The sequence below is a fragment of the Urocitellus parryii genome, chromosome 7 (genome assembly GCF_045843805.1).
Source record: "Urocitellus parryii isolate mUroPar1 chromosome 7, mUroPar1.hap1, whole genome shotgun sequence".
In the NCBI taxonomy this organism is placed as follows: domain Eukaryota; kingdom Metazoa; phylum Chordata; class Mammalia; order Rodentia; family Sciuridae; genus Urocitellus; species Urocitellus parryii.
Genome location: NC_135537.1, coordinates 46,069,839 through 46,087,516, shown reverse-complemented (window position 1 = coordinate 46,087,516; position 17,678 = coordinate 46,069,839). Strand labels below are relative to the sequence as shown.

The following is a 17,678-nucleotide window of genomic DNA, read 5'->3' as shown; positions in this document are numbered from 1 at the left end:
GGGAAAAATCTCTCTAAAAAAATAATATTCCAGCCGGGTGGGGTGGCACACACCTGTAATTCCAGTGGCTTGGGAGGCTGAACTCACAAGAGGATTGTGAGTTCAAAGCCATCCTTAGCAAAATCGAGGCACTAAGCAACTCAATGAGAACCTGTCTCTAAATAAAATACAAAATAGGGTAGATGTGGCTCAGAAGTTGAGTGTCTCTGAGTTCAATCCCTGGTACAAAAAAAAAAAAATCTAAAGAAAAAAAAGTATTTATGCAAAGAATGTCAGGAAAAGTGACCAAGCAGAAGAGAATTAGTTATCAAGGAAGTGAAAGATTAGTGGACAGTAATGAGCAAGGAGGATGGCACTGATAACCAACCTATGGGTCTGATTTTAATTTGAGTGCAATAGGAAACCATCAGAGATTAAATTATAAAAGGATACAATCAGTTTTATATTTTCAAATGGTGACTTTACTGGTGAATTACTGTAGGAAGAAATTAAAAGACGTGTCAAGTTTCTTTTGCAAGAACTAATTAACTGAATCACTCATTCAACAACCTCTATAATACATATACCAAGTGCTGCTGCAGATGCCAGAGGTATGGGAGTGAACAAGGAGAGCAGCATCTCTATCTCCTAAAGCTTAGATTCTAATGGATGGGTGTGGGAAAACCAGCCTTAAATAAGTAAACAAATAAATGAAGATACCCCCAGAGGAATAAGTATTTAAAAACAGAAAAAGGACATGAATGGAGATGGATGGGATGGGGGCTACTTTATAGTGGACACAGAAATGATCCTCCTATTCAATTGTGGACTTGTATCATTCAAAGGCTCCAGCTCAGTGAAGGTTGTTTTTGATGAGGGAAGTATCAAGAACATATGCTGTCATGAGAAGAAGTTTGTTATGTGACTAGAACATAGTATGATAGGAGTATAGAGTATGGATAGAGGTAAAGATCAGATAACCTTTACAGGAGTTTGAATGTTGTTTTAAAACAAAGACAAAATCATTGAATAGTTGCATTAGAATGTTCATCAATCATAGTTTGAACTAAAGTTGCATAAATTGAGGTGTAGAAGAAAAAATGAATTCATGATATATTATAGAGATGAAATTATAGGCATTTCTGGGGGACTGGCAGAGGGGAGTAAACAAAGATAATATCAAGGATGATTCTCAAGTTCTGGTTTGTGTAGACAAGAGAATCAGAGTGTTATTCAATAAGACAAAGATGAATGGAGGTGGGTTCAAATCAAGAGTTTGAGATGTCAGCATGATATCTACATAAATCATGTAATCAACTGGATGTACCTGGGTGAAGACAACAATTTTGAAGTTATAGTATAAATATGGTGTTTATAATTTACAATTTAGTGAGATTATCTAGGAGACAGTATATAGAAAAAACAAAGAGAAGCCAGAACTGGGCTTCTAGAAACATGTGACCTTCAAATAAAATCACATAAAGGAAAAATATGCAAAAGAAGAGAAAGAAGAAGAGGCAATGAGAAAGAATAAAATAATAGTATATTTCAGAAGCCAAAAAACAGAGTGGTAATAAATGGTGCTCTCTAATCCAAATATCTCTTGAAAGCCAAACAGCTTATATAGTTACCTATTGGGATTCTGCAAAATTAATTTACAAGTCCAAAATTGTATTCATCCCAAGATCTTTCTTCTTCTTTTCATTCTTTGGGTAGATGGCCTATTAGTTAGTCAGGGGCTCACATTGTTTTTCATATTTAATGATTCATTACATTCAACTTATTTGAATTCCTAACACTCACTTGAAGTTGTCTGCTGAATCCCACTCTCATTGTAGCTAGCATGAGGCATTTCCATATCCCTTCTAAAGATAATTTCTTTATCTCTTATCCTCCATTGTCTCCCTCTATGCTATCACTCCAAACCTGGAGCCAGCCAAAGTGCTGCAGAGGAAGCTATGGAAATATGGTGCGGTCAGAGGAGCAGAGATGAGTAGAGCCATCCATATTTCTCATTGGCAATGTGGCCCAGGGGGCACTGAGAGAGTTTCCCACTCAGTAGGAGAAAATATTTGTTATATAGTACGAAGCCTGAGAATCCATGATGGCTATGGACAAGAAGACATTATGAGGAGGTAGAAATTGTGTCAAGAGAGATGGAGCGAAAGAGAGAAGAGAATGGAATAGATGTGAAGAGCAAACTATGAAGGGGAGAGTGACCAGGGGGTCACAAAGAGAGTTCTATTCCTGAATTGTGAGTTCTTGTCACACACCACAAATATCCTTTAAGTTCTATTAACCCAACTGGATTCATTTTCATTTAACTGAATGAGACTGTTCAATACAACTTTTGAACATTTAAATGTCAAAAAAGATATTAGATGCATTTGAGTTCCCAAGTCTCTTGAACAGGGTTCTAGCTTTTAGCCAATATTCCATGTTATCATCTAGCCAGGTGCCTTAACAACAACTTTCTAGCTTATATTATTCCAAAATTCTCCTTTCTAAGCTCCCTGCCACCTGTTGGTTTCTCTTTTATGTACTCTTCCCAAGGTCATTAAAGAGATTTCCCTAAAAGGCAAGCCTCATCTCTCTTTTGTTTAAAGTTTCCAGTGATTTTTTTTTCATTGCATTCAGGATAAAATTTGAAGTTCAGCTGTATGCCATTCAAGGTTCCTTTCAATATAGGTGACATATCTCATTCTCATTACATTTGTCTCCCTTTTTTTGGAAAAATTTGATGACTCTTTCAAAATACAGTGTCATTGTCCTGGAAAAGATTTTCTTTTTGAGAAACATAGGCCAATTTATTGTCTGAGTACCTGGTCTTTACCTTTATTGTATTGTTAACTAGGACACTACACTGGCTGGCATGGATCACAAACTTTCTCCCAACTTCAGGCTATGAGAAGACTTGAGGAAAAATATCATACATGACATGATATTTTCCTGAAGCACCCCATAAAAATGCCTGGGAAATAAGTACTTAGCAAATGGTTGTTGATGCAAAGAACCATGTTTAATATTACATGAATAATCAAATAGAGGATTAATAAAATGGGACAATAAAGGCTACATCAATAACATGGTACTCATTAGTCTTGAATCCTGTTAACAGAGCAGGAGAAATGAATTTTATTACTACCACCAAGTCTGAGCAACTATAAAGGCATACCCCAGTATTGTGTTGGAAAACCATTTATATAAGTGATTATATTAAATTGTGTGCTGGGAAATACTGTCATACAAATATAAACCTATCCTGAGCCCTTGTTAAATCTGAAAATTTCATAAAGAAAAACCCTCACCCAAAGGTCCAGATCATTTTCTTGCCAGATTCAATGAGATAGAACATTCAAGGAGCTGTTTCACAGTATGTTCCATAGTTTAGTCATATCTGTGTAGCTATTAAAATAGAGGATCTTAAAACAATAGAAGAAAAAGAAAGGCCTATTCTGCTGGCCTGCACCTCAGTGGCTCATGGCATCCTTTCCTTTCCTCTCATTTTTAATTAGGAAAGGGTATATAGTTTCAATGTCTCCCATGCTAGCTATTTAGAGTAAATCTTTAATCAGTTCAACTCAGTTGTCCTTTCATGCAGGAATGTTCTGGCATGATTTACAATACTTCCCTTCTCAGTTCCTAAATTTTATCATTTGCATGACAGTCTCTTCACACTATTTCCAGGGATTAAACTGGATGAATCAATACCCAGGATGCCCTGGTGTACATGGCAAGAGAAAATGTTCACAAAAGCTTAGTTGATAAGTTGTCCTTGTGTCTCAGGAGAGGATGTTGTGAAAAACAAACAGTTGTTCTAGGAAATTATTCTTATTCTAGTACAAAACTGTTACTTAAAAATTGTGTTACAAAAGCACTTTTCTATACTGTTGGTATAGTGTTTTCCATCATCAAATAGGAGAAATAATCAGTCATTCACTTTTTTTTTTTTTTTTTTTTTTAGTCATTCACTTTTAATGATCACAGCCTTGCTATAGAAGATCTTGAATAGCATTAATTTCTGTTAGGAAAAACATGAAGTGATTTTTAAAAATATGAACTTATGTGCCCTTTAAAAACCAAGGCAAACCAGAAAACTTATCAGCAAACATAGGTTTGCCTGGTGAATTCCCAGCAGTTAAATACAAAACTTCAAGGGAGACATCTACCTTGCCTGCAGTGTTTGTGTCATAGAATTCAGGGAAATAACAATGATTATGAGTGACAACATTTAATTTTCCAAGTGTTTTCTAAGGAGATACAATTATATAATTACTTTTGTATCTTAGTAAATAAAAATGTTCACATGACAAAATTGATTTATTTCTATAGTTTTTTTTAGTACATGAAATTCATAATCAACGAATTCTATTTTGAATATAAATGGTAGGTTTTTAACTACCTTACCATCAGACTGTCTGGTTCTCAGAAAATACTGCTTCTTTGTCAGAATGAAGGGATTTGCTGGATTTCAGATGAAGTCAACATATTCTAGAGCAAGTGGAAAAAACTGGTCCTCACTGACATTGTACTTGGCAGAATGTAGAGGAAAATATCAACAAGCCAGACCTAACGGCTGAGAAACTTTAAATAAAAAGTATAATCACAAAGAATGTTGAGAGTTAGAAAGGACTTTATGAATCAACAACTATGGTGATTTTTCAATGGAATTCATTTATTTACCTAGTCAAAGTCTGCTTATTAAGAGCCTATAGAATCAATGAAATAGGAACTGCAGGTATAGTGATGAAGAAGGCTCTTGTGGAGCTGACAGATTAGGGGAGAATATAGACACTAGAGAAAAAAAAATCCCATGAAGAATTTAATAATTAAATGAAATGTCATTCCTTCCAGGATAAATGTAGTGTCTAATGACATCTGACCTCTTCATTTTCTTCTTTACTAATCAAGAAGACAGTGCCTACTCTGGAAGCTAAGATTCATACCTGTTTCTTAAAACCCTGCAACTGAGCCCATGTTACTGGTGGAAATGCACTGTATTATTTAAATGTACTAAATCAGAAAGATTGTTGAGAACCCAGCCAACACCTCCATTTATTTTACAGGTCCCAGAAGGGATGTGCCTTAAACCATACTGGCAGTTTTTAATAGATCTGTACTCTCGTCCAGGTCTTTTAATTCAGTGCTCACTTTATTATCCCAAATCAACTGTCTAAACAAAACAGGTTCACACTGTTTGTATTCAGAATTGCTTATGATTTCCTCTACATTTATTAGAAGGATTGTACTTACTCATTATTGCTCATTGTATCTTAAGTCAACAGATACCCCTCTTGGCTCATTACTAAAAATAAATTGAATTAAATTAAAAATAAAATCAGCTATACTTGTTTCTCGGAGTCCCTAAAACTCGACACAAACATTTATATATTACGTCTTCTATTACAACAGTGATCAGTAAACTAGGAACACTAGCTTTGGCTTATTTGTGAATAATGTCTATTTATTTACATACTGCCTATGTTTTCTATGACCTTTCCATGACAGAACTGAGTAGTTACAAGAGAGATCATATGATCTTGAAGAATAAAGCCTTTACTGTGTGGCCTTTTACAGGAAAGATGGGGATGTACATTCTTAATGGCTGGATAATTCCAAAGCCTGAGCTATTCAATATTTATGTATTCTTTAAAAATACTTCAAGAATCTGAAAAAAATACCAAAAAGCATATATATATATATATTTTTCCTTTTTTTTTGTTAGATTCTTGGTTTACTTCAGCATGCAAAAGGTTTAAAGTCAGAATAGGGATGGCAGAGCTATCAATTATGATCTGTAAGATCCTGGGAAAGTTACTATATCTGAGTCTTTTTTTTTTAATTTGTGCATAAGGTCCAACACCTCTCATTTGGAGTTCTGGAAATAATGAGATATCAAATATACTATATCAAATATCATGGTGTCTGTAATGGTGCTTCTTACTATTATAACATAGCAGAAATACTGGTCAAATTTGCTCTTCACTTACTCCAGTAAATAAATAATACCAATAATAAATGATTAGGTATACTGATTTACACTAGTGCCCTTTATTGTAAATATGTTTTAATTTCTCTATTGTGTATAAGTAGATAGATAAGAAAATCTGAATAAATATACAACTCTGAAAGTCATATGACTTTTGGTTTCTAGCATTTATGTTTTCTAGGTTCCACAATATTATCTAGTTAACAGAGAATTTTGAATGAATATGCAAATATGGTAGCCACTGAGGTGTATGGCTCAGATATCCCTTCAAGAGAGAACTTGCCATCAGCCAGGTGTTTCTGAGTCTGGTATCAGTTGGGTGAAGGTCATGCTCTTCTCTAGCAGCCTCCAGCCAAAGAACAAACAAAGCAGAATACTGAAGCCTGGCCATTCTGCTCTACATAAGACTCTTTTTTTTTTTTTAAAGTGTGTGTGTGTGTGTGTGTGTGTGTGTGTGTGTGTGAGAGAGAGAGAGAGAGAGAGAGAGAGAGAGAGAGAGAGAGAGAGAGAGAGAGAGAGAGAGAATTTTTTAATATTTACTTTTTAGTTTTCTGCAGACATAACATCTTTGTATGTGGTGCTGAGGATCCAACCCGGGCCGCACACGTGCCAGGCGAGTGCGCTACCACTTGAGCCACATCCTCAGCCCCAAGACCCTTTTAATAGTCACTCTTTGCTCTGAATTTCAACACTGGGTTTGCCAAGACTATGTCATAGGTGTAGCAGCTTGTTCTCCCTTGATCCTTCAAAAGCTGACTTCCCTCTTCAGTAAACCTCTTGGTCTCCTAACTTTGCCTCTGTGTATACTTGCAAACTTTTGTTTACTGTGCCACTTGGAGAATAAAAGTTTTTTGAGGAGGAAGAACGTTTTTAGGTATGCAAATAATACTGATATGAAAATAGTGCAGATTGAATTATAAATCCAAATAGATATAACAAAATACACCACAGACTTATTGAATAAATGTTGAAAGAATAGGTGTATCATCAATGAAGAATTTCAATCATCAAATATTTGGATCTTTTATTCAGATGACCATTTCATCTCAACATACAATAAAAGGTTAATATCAGAATTTTCTGATATTAAAAATTCACATTATAAATTCATTTTTGTAGTTACTAATACCATTAAATGTAAATCCCTCAATCTAATATAGCTCTTTAGACATAATTTTCCATTCTACAGAAAAATAAGTAGTCACTGCACACACCTATGTATAGTGAAATATTTCTTTTAGGGTATCCATTGTATTATGTAAGCAATAATGTGTTTCTATTTCAAATAAACTTCATTAGAACTCCCTAAACCTCACAGGAGCAATGAATTCTAAGCAGCATACAGAAATTGCTGGTTTATGAGTATTCATTCAAAATGAAGTAAAAATGCAAGTAATAGAAACCATTTCTGAAATAAACAGCTCTTTTCTTCGCCATCTTCCGCTGCCACATATTTTTAGACAATTATTCTTTTTCTGTACATCTTCTGTACGCCTTTCTTATTCCCAAACTTTATTATGCTCTTCTTTCTGCCTCATATATTTTAGTTTCCATCCTATAAATGATTTTTACTTCTTGAAATGAAACTGTCAGACACAGTGAAAAGTACTGTTTAAAGTTATTAAATAATAGCAACAAAAGGAATTTTGAGAGAACTTTTCAACGACTCGATTTTGACAATGCTTAGCAGCTTCATTTTAAAATTTACTTTCTCTTCCTGAAAGGATTGTACCAGCTCAATTTTCAACCTAGATTTTTTTAAAGAAACATTATTATCTCATAACCATTCAGTCTGAATATGACTAGCAATTGAGAACGTAAACATCTGCCTTAGTTTTGTTTACAAAAATGTTGCCCTATTATATTGGATCTACCTGAGTAGTAAGATAGCTGACAAGCACAGTGGGGAATGCACTCCATTGCTGGAGAAAAGCAGATGACTTCCTTGAGGTGTGATGCATTTTCAATTCCTGGGTCTCTAGCAAAAGAAACCACCCTATGAACATGAATAAAGGAGAATGCCTTGGAGTTCCCTGCCAAATGTCAAGAAGAGGGGTAAGAGGGGTTGATCAGTGATAGTCACACAAGCCAAGTCACCAGCCTGCTGACATTCAATAAGAAAGGCCTGGGGTTTGACCCTCCCCCCACAGCCAAACACAGGCTACAACACTTCAGAGCATCTTCACTATGGTGGAGGCAGTGTGTGATGGTGTCCCGATACAACAACAACAAACCAAAACAAAACAAAACAAAAAAACAAAATTAAAAATAAAAAACAGCAAACAAACATCAATAACAACAACAACAACAACAAAACTAGACCACACAATCTACATAGGTGAATTTAAAAAAAAAAGATTCTTTAAAATGTTTATGTACTTACTTGTACCTTGCTTCCTTTGAAGGTTTTTTATGGGAAACAGAGGTAATAAAGTGGTAAAAACATTTAAAAATAAACAAAACTAAGACTAAAGAAATCAGGAAAAATAGAACACAGATAAACAATATAGAAATGATAAGACAAGAAGTGGTTATCAACATATTTTTTTAGCCATTTCCATTATAGGTACTCATTAGAAAATACTTTATAATACTTTATATCATTGTAAGTTAGTATTGTTTAAAATTAAGTTGAGATTATATAAATTTTTTCTCTGTTTTTCAGTAAATGGATAAATTCTTTATTAAGATGCAGCTAATTTTGATTCTACTGAAGTTCTCAGATGCTGGCACTTTCACTGATGGGCAGTTCCTGAGGAGCTTGGTGCCTGTGCTTAAGGGGTCAACCCACCTGACTCTCATTGAGCACCGCTAAGGAACTAAAATTAGAATATTTTGTTTCCATGAACTATTCCAACACAGACAGGAATGCATAGTAAAGTTTTTTTCTTTAATAACAGCTTTATTTTGATATAATTATCATGCAATGAACAACATATATTTAAAGTGAATCATTTGTTAAATCTTGACACAAATATACCCATTGAATGATCAACATAATCAAGATAATGAACAATTTTATCATCCCAGGTTTTCTCATGCCTCTTTGTATTCCTTCTCTCCAACTTTCCCCAGGAAACCACTGAGGCACTTTCTGTTGCTATAGTTCAGCTGGCATTTTCAATAATTTTATAAGAATATTATGATACATTATGTACCTTTGCTTTGCCTAAATTCTTTCACTCAGCAAAACTGCTTTGAGTTTCATCTGTGTTATAGTGTTAATTAGTAGCTTGTTCATTTTCATTGCTGAATATAATTCCATTATTGGATGTACCACAGTTTGTTTATCCATTCACCTCTTGAGAACACTTGAGTTGTTTCCAATTTTGTAATATTGCAATTATAGATGTATGAAAGTGTTTTCCAGAAAGAGTGTGCAGTTTTGCATTCACATAATCTAAGAATGAAAGCTACAGTTCCTTTCAATCTTGCCAACACTTGACATTGTCAATCTTTTAAATTATGTCCATTTTAACAGATGGGTAATGGTAGCTCATTGTGAATTTAATTTATATTTTCCTAATGAATAATAAAGTTAAGCATTTCCTCATGTACTTATTTATTACCCATATATCATTCTTGGTGAAATTTTGTTTAAACTCTCCTTGTTTTTATTGAGCAATTTTGATTTATTTGCATTGAGTTTTTTAAGTTCTTTATATATTCTGGTTACAAAGCCTTCATCCTATACTTGGTTGGCAAAAATTGTACCTTGTCTGTGCTAGACTTCATTTCTTTAAATGTGTCAGTGCCTTAGATTAGGTACAGTGAAGTGATGGGAGGGGAGGAGATACGGGGATAAGAAAGATAGTAGAAAGAAACAGACATTATTACTGTTATATATCTGTGGCTGCATGACCAATGTATTTCTGCAACATGTACACTCAGAAAAATGAGAAATTATATCCCATCTTTGTATAACAAAGTACATAAATGCATTCTACTGTCATGTATAACTAATTAAAATGAATAAAAAATTTTAAAAAGTGTCTTTAGAGAGAAATTTTTAATTTATTTTTTCTTTTGTGGATTATGATTCTGACATTTAATTCTAAGATATTTTTTTCCTAAGCCAAAGTTTCAAACATTTGTCTCCAATATTTTCTAGAAGTTTTATAGGTTTAGCTCTTACATTTAGGATAAAGTCATTTTGAAATAATTTTTTGTATATGATACAATGTATGGATTAGTTTATTATTTTACATACAAATATCCAAAATCCTTGGATATTCATATTTGGACATTTATTGAAAAGTCTGTCTTTTCTGCAATAAATTTTCTCTTTACTTTTCAAAGGAAAGTTTAGTTAAAAATTACTTGTCCATACATGTTTGAGTTCATTTTTTGGTCTTTATTTTGTTACGGTGATCTACTTTTTCTATTTTTAAGCCAACTCACACTGTCTTAATTACCATAAATTTAAAATAAGACTTGAAATCAAGTAGTAATTTCAAAGTGCTTTTGATTATATGGATGTTTGAATATGAATTTTGAATCAGCCTGACCATTACTACCAAACATGCTGCGTATATTTTAATTAGGATTTCAATGAACTTATAGATAAATTTGGTTAGAATTGGCATAGCAATAATACTGAGTGCTCTGACCCACGAATAAAGCATATTTGTACAGTTACTAAGTCTACTTTCACTTAGCAAAGTTTTGTAGTCTCCAATGTGTAGGTCTTTCACATTGTTTGTAGTTTGATTCCATTACTACTTGATGTTTTGGGGCACTATGACATGAAAACTATTTTTTTTTTTTACTTTCAATTCCTGATTGTTCTTTGCTGGTTTGAGATGGGGGACAATTCTTCATAGGCATCTTCTTTTTCAGTGTGTCTTGCAGAGAGGCGGTGACTGCCTTTGTTCTGTAATACATTTCCAAGACATCTGTACACCAAATAGTCTTGGGATTACAGAGACAGTGTCTCCTTCCCAGTTAGGGGAAGGTTTGTTTACTGTCCAAAACAATAAAGAAATGCTTCACTTCAGGAAAAAATTCAGGCAGGTTTACTTCTCACTATGATGAATTCAAGTTTTTTTAAGTTTGTGGTTCCTTTTTTGCAGCAAAAGTGGTTACATACACAAGAGTTAGCTGGCCCTAGTCATATTTAAACAAGAAATATGGGCTTCAGAAAACTTATTGAAAATATCTATACTCTGGCTCCTAAATGTGTGTGTGTGTCTTTTTCTGTGACTGCAAATTCTCATGTCTTCCTCCGACATTCATGAAAGTGACACTAAATTAGTAGCTTGCAAGCAAGGCAAAATCTCAGAATCTTCACATTTCTTGAAGATTTATAGAAACATAATTGATATTCATATAATTATCTTGTGTCCTGCAACCTTGCAAAATTAACTTATCAATTTGAGAAGCTTTCTAGTTGACTGCATTACTTCTACATAGATAATCAATTTGCTCTTTGAACAACTGTATTATTACTGTGATTCTTTCTTTGTAATATGGATGCTTTTTATTTATAGTTCTTGCCTTACTACACTAGATACAACATCCAGTATCATATTGAATAGACTTGATACATGCAGAAATCCTTGTCTTGCTCCTGAGCTTATGGGGAATGGCACATGTTTTATATTTTACATTTTGGGGTTAGTAGTTTTACATCTTTATAAATATTCTTGAACTTTAAAATAGATCTGTTGTTTGATATCGATTTTATGACTTCAGGTGTTACCTTAAATATTTGTTAGGCATGACCAGGGGAGTACTCATTTTAGGATAATTATTCCTGACTACTGAGGTTAGGCCTGTCTCAGTACTGTATCCACTGCCCATGACAGGTGGCAGGTAGCAGTTGGTATCATAAACCCTCTCTGAGTGCCAGACACTGCTCCTTCTCCTCCTATGAAATGAGTCTCTAAACTTGAGTTTCCTTAAACACACACTAAGCAATGCTCTCTCCAATGTATATGCGGACTATCTACCTATCCCTAGGCCTCTGTGTGCAGCTCTCTCTGCGTGACTTTATCCTGAACAGTGTAGCCACTTGTTCACCCTGGATTCTCAACTCCTGTCCTCAATTGGATAGTCTTCTGAGTTTTTGTCTGAATTTCCCCACCTCATGCTACAACCTAGAAAATTCTCTGGGGGACAATTCTTCATAGGAATCTGGGCAGAGCAATTGCCCAGAGCAATTTCAGATGTCATCTGACTCTGGAGATTCACTGTCCTTTGTTCCTTGGTACTCAGTGTCCTGAAAATAATCCTTTCATGTACTTTGCCCACTTTTTGTGTGTTTAAGGTACAATGATATGTCTGATACCTGTTATTATATTTTGACTGAAAGCTGAAGCCACCCTTAATGTTTTGATATACTATATGTAGTCATACCAAAAGGTAATGAGATTATGATAAAAATATAGAATTGATCATATGCATATAGAGAATAAATTGTTTACATTTTTAGTTTTTATAATTTATGGTCTCACAACTCTCACTGCATATAAATGTACAAATGCAATTCTGTCCACAGTTCAAGAAAATATGTAAATTATGCCAAAATATGTAGTTTGAATTATGACTAGTATTGTCCCATTCTTTCAAAGATATTTATGAGTTTATATGAATATTAAGGTTGTGGTTATTTTTATATTACTAAGATGGCATTTATAATTTATAACTAAATAGTTGAACCTATGTCTTCAAATTCTTATACAAGATAAAAGCAAGGTTAACACCAAATATTTTTAGGGAATATGTGGCTAATGTTTTATATATGAACATGGACTTTGGTTAAAGGGGAAAATATAAGATTATGCAGATTAAATATGAGCATTATTGTGTAGTATTAATTAGAAGACAAAAAAAATAAAAGTCCTATGTTCAGAGAAGAAAAGTTAAAGACCAAAAAAAAAAAAAGAAATAAAAGAAAAATAAAGACAAGAAAGGCACAAGAAAAGAGAAAATTAAAGAAGTAATGCATGAACCTATAAGTGACAAGAGCCCAATCTAACAGGTGTAGCCTGAGACCAACATGTTTAGCTCTGGGGTCACAGTATAGGGCTTGCATTTTATTATTCTATAAATCTTTGTTGAGTGCTTACTATTGCAGTTATTATTTAAGACAGAGATCTATGACAAACTATGATCTGTGGCTTAAGGATAATTTTCCCATTTTTAAAAGATTAATAAAGCAGGCATACAAATAAAAAACAAAGGAAGATATATAATAGAGACTATAGTGATGACAAAATCTAAAATATTTATTATTTGGTGATTACAGAACAAGGTTTTCAAATCCTGGTTAAAGATATTGGGGATAAGAAAGGACCAAAGGGAGAGCCGAGCAGGGACAGGAAAGAAAACCATTCCCTTGGGGGTCTGATATTCTAGTGAAAAGGATTCTGAGAAAGAGTACGTGAGTGACTTGTATATTCTGTCAGATGCTATGTAGAAAATTGAAGCAGGGAGGAGGGTGGGACAGCCAGAGAGGGATGCAGATGGCCTCATGGCCTATATGGTAAATGGTGATGGCAGGCTTGGATGAGGAGTGAGGTGGATCTCTGCATTTTTTTTTTTTTTTTGAGGTGATAAAGGATATAAGGAGACAGTGCAAAACAGGGACTGTCACTTTGATTGTGATTGCTCTGATGAAGATAGAGAAAGTAAATGATTTAAGCCCAGGGTGCCAGGCTCCCACTTCCCTCCTTAGACACTGGCCACCCCCAGGACTTCTGGCTCCCTTTGGATAGCAATGGCGTTTGGAGGAGGAGAGCTCATCCATGTCTAGCTGGGCTCTCAAAAGTCCACTGAAGTGGCCAGGAGAGTAAACTGGAGGAACAGCATCAGGACAGGGTCCTTGGAGTGACAAAATTTCTTAGAGGAGATATTTCCTAGTATTCAGAATGTATCAAAAGCTGACAAGTTTAATGGTCTAGAAATTAAAATATTCTGTGGCTGGAGACAAATTGTTGCTGTTGTTAGCACCATAACGAATATCTTACCATATCAAATTGGTATTGAATGATATTGCTTTTATTAAAATGTTTGCTGAGCATCTACTATGCACCCAGCAATGTTTTAGGAACTAAACATACAGTGGCATCAAAAAAATATAAACAGGATCTATCCCTGATGACATTTTCATTAGAATGCCATAGGTAATTTTTAATTTCGGTTACAAGTGCTGCATGTCAGTGGGAAGGAATAACTTAAATAGGGTGTGTGGAGGGCACCCAGGATTTGGCTTTGATACTAGTTACTGAAAGATGAAAAGGAGCCAGCTATTTCACTAGTGAGCAGGAAAGGCAAAGTGAATAAAAAAAAAAAAAAAAAAAAAAAGCTGTCTCAGTCTGATTTATAATGGTGGCAGTTAGTCCTCAGGTGGTAGTGTTAGAGAATACTTTTCTCGTTTTTTTGGTACTGAGGATGGAATTCAGGGGCACTTAATCACTGAGCCAAATCCTCAGCCCTATTTTGTATGTTATTTAGAGACAGGGTTGCAATGAGTTGCTTAGCACCTCACTTTTGCTGAGGCTGGCTTTGAACTTACAATCCTCCTGCCTCAGCTTCCTGAGCTGCTGGATTACAGGGGTGAACTCCTGTGCCTGGCTAGAAAGCACTATTGACCCTGTGGTGAGACTGGGCCTTTGGAGGCTACCCTGGGGTTAGCCTCTCCTTCTTTCTGTTGCTACTACTCCTGCGACCAAAGAAGGGTATAGGGGATAAAACTCCCCTCCAGTTACTAAGATTGACAAGTTTTAGGTGGTACCCTTGCTTCACCTGCAGTGGCAGAATACAAGTCCAATTGAGTTACACTTTTATTATAGAATAGCAGAAAGGTAGCAACAGCATCATCAGTAATCTTGCCAGTAGCAGCAGCAGCTGGCATTTATTAAGAACATACATGTGCCAAATACTTTCAATGTAGTAATGATTTAGACCTCAAAATCATTCTGAGATGGGGAATAATACAAGCCCCATTTTTCAGATGGGGAAACTGAAATAAAGAGAATTGAGCAAACTGCCTGGTTCAAAAGTGGTGATACGACCTCAGAACACACATGATTTTATATATAATGCACTATACTGCTTCTGTTTTCAAGGAATAATCTGGGAAGAGAAAGTAAATTCTAGGATATACTTTCATTTCATGTAGGCACTTTGAATCTCAGTTAAAAATTTTGTTACTCAAATCTCTTGTTTCCATTACTCTCGTCATTATCATAAATTCCTCTAGTTGGATCCTGAGAATAATGAACTTTTTGGTTAAGATTCTCTTTCTTTCCCCTCAGAATGTATTCATGTTTGAGCTGGTTTTTTGGCCTTTGAGATTCTTGGATAACATGGTCGATCATATTCTTTCTGCACTGTAGTTCTCCTTACCTTCAGCTCAGGTGTGTTCTCCTAACAATTCAACTCAATCCATCTCTTGCTTTCTCCTATGTTTAAGGTTGGTGATTTTGAATATTAGCAAGTTTGAAGAGGGAGGAGCAAGTACTCCATGAAGTTCACTTCTCAGCTGTTACTTTTTAATGTCAGGCAGTTAATAGGACTTGTGAAACTAAAATCCCTTACTCAGATAAATAACAGGCAATAAATTTCATGATACTGATAAGTGGACAAAGTTTTCTACACATATGCTTTCCTTGCCTTTATGACTATGATTATTATTATTTTTTAGTTTACTGTAAATTATTTATGTAAACTGACTAAATCTGGTAGAGTTTCAAAGACTATCTGAAAATAAGTTGGACAATAGATTTCATGGCATAAACCAGCAATAACTCTAAATACCCTAGGAAAGAATAAACCAATAAATAAAAAAATAATAAATGGTTATTTACTTATTTTTTTGAGATGAAGTTCTCACTATGTTGCAAAGGCAGGTCTCAAACTCCTGGGCTAAACTGCTGCTCCTGTCTTGGCATCTCAACTAGCTGGGACAACAGGCACATATAGCTATCATGCCTGGCTTTAATTAATTTTTTTTTATGCTTTTAGGTCAAAAGTTTAGGTTCCCAGAGAATAGAATATCTCCAAAATTTGACTTACATATGAGAATACTGAATGAAAAACATAAATTAGAAAATCAAAATTTATTTATGTTTTAATTAACATGCAATTTATTTCATAAAATCCATTTGCTAATTAATCCCCCATAATAGGTTTTACTTATTCACCTCTGTCTCTGCTACAGGTCCCTGGACAACATGACCCAAACACAGCATTGGCAAACATGGAAAAAAACATCCTTACCTTTGAAGAAGACAAAATTCCCATCACTGTTTTCATAAACTGCATCGATGCTAGGAGGCAGGCCCCGCCAGAAGTAGGTAATTTGCATGGGGTATCCATCCATCACTCTGTTGTTTCTCACTCGCCAAAACCACTGGTCCTGCAACCCAAGCAAAGGCCATCATTGCTCACAAAGTGCAGGCCTCCACCGAAGTGGTTGGGTGGATGGTTTTAAAGCTAAGTTCAACTTATTGTTACTGTCTTAAGTCAAAACAGTCAGGGAAAGAGCTAAACAACTCAACCATGGTGATCACAAAAGGGTTTGTCCTTAATTTCCCAATCTCTAAACCACCCAATGTTATACAAAGCATAATGTCAAAGTACTTGATCTCATTTTACATATCTCCAAGGCTTTCTAGATGGAAAAATCAGAGCACGCACAGGTCCCTGCCATCTGGGGATGTGAGTCGGCTTCCTGAATATGAGGGTAGGATTATAGCCAGGTATACCTCCTGACATTTTTAGAGAAATGCCACATCTCCATATCTGAGATGGTGGGAATGAACCTGGGCACCGTGTCCTGGTATGCTCATGTCACACATAATGTCCTGTGAAAATATATGTAGGGCACTCTTTTACCATGTGTCATGGTTTGGGTGATAAAATATATGATTACCATAAATGGCTAAATTTATCCCCCCTAAAAAGGCATCATATCAGATTACAATAAGGGTTAAGTGCTTCTGCTATCTGATCTCATAATAATTGTATACATAACACAGGACACTGTATCTATTCTTATCTCTAGTGAATAACACATGACTTGGTTCATTGTTGGTGTCTATAAAGTTGTGGAGTTATTAAATAGCCTATGAATATGTTTCAAAACAAATACTAATGGAGAGAAAAAGAAATTTTCCAAAAATGATTCATCTGGAGACATTTTTAGTTAAGTATTTTTGCTATACACACAAGTATGTATCATAAAAATTCTTCAATTATTTTTTGCATCTCTCTTGTTTTCTTCCTCAAACTTAGAAATTAATAAATGATTTATTAGAGGGCTTTCCTATGATGTTAGCTAAGAATGGGTTAGACTGATTGGATTTTCTAAGAAGTTTCACTTATTTGTATATTCATACACACAAAAATATATGACACTAAGGATTCTTGGCTTTCCAGTAATAAGTAAAAATGAACATTTTCCAAAAGGTTGTAGAGGGGTGTCTCATAAAAATTGAAGGGAGATCAGAAGAGTAGAGAAATGGGACCCAGGAAGAAGAAGGGGAGGGAATGGGAAACACTGGGGAATGATGTTGTCCAAACTGTATTGTTGTATTGTGTGCATGTATGAACATGTAATAATAAATCCCACCAGTTTGTGCATCTATAATGCACTAATAAAAATGTGGAAAATTTTAAAATGTTGAAGTTTTCTTAAAATCCTTTGAATATTTACTTATAAAGGATTAATTAAAAACTTAATTAGTAGCTCTGAGTTCATTTC

At 34.8% G+C, this 17,678-nt stretch overlaps 1 protein-coding gene across 1 annotated transcript in view; it reads right to left on the bottom strand.

The window, feature by feature from the left end:
• Mmp16 (matrix metallopeptidase 16) overlaps positions 1-17,678 on the bottom strand; it is a 241,952-nt gene that overhangs the window by 15,465 nt on the left and 208,809 nt on the right. The window contains exon 7 of the mRNA XM_026383922.2: positions 16,193-16,331. Coding sequence (XP_026239707.1) covers positions 16,193-16,331 — 139 coding nt within the window. The remainder of the gene's footprint in view (positions 1-16,192; positions 16,332-17,678) is intronic.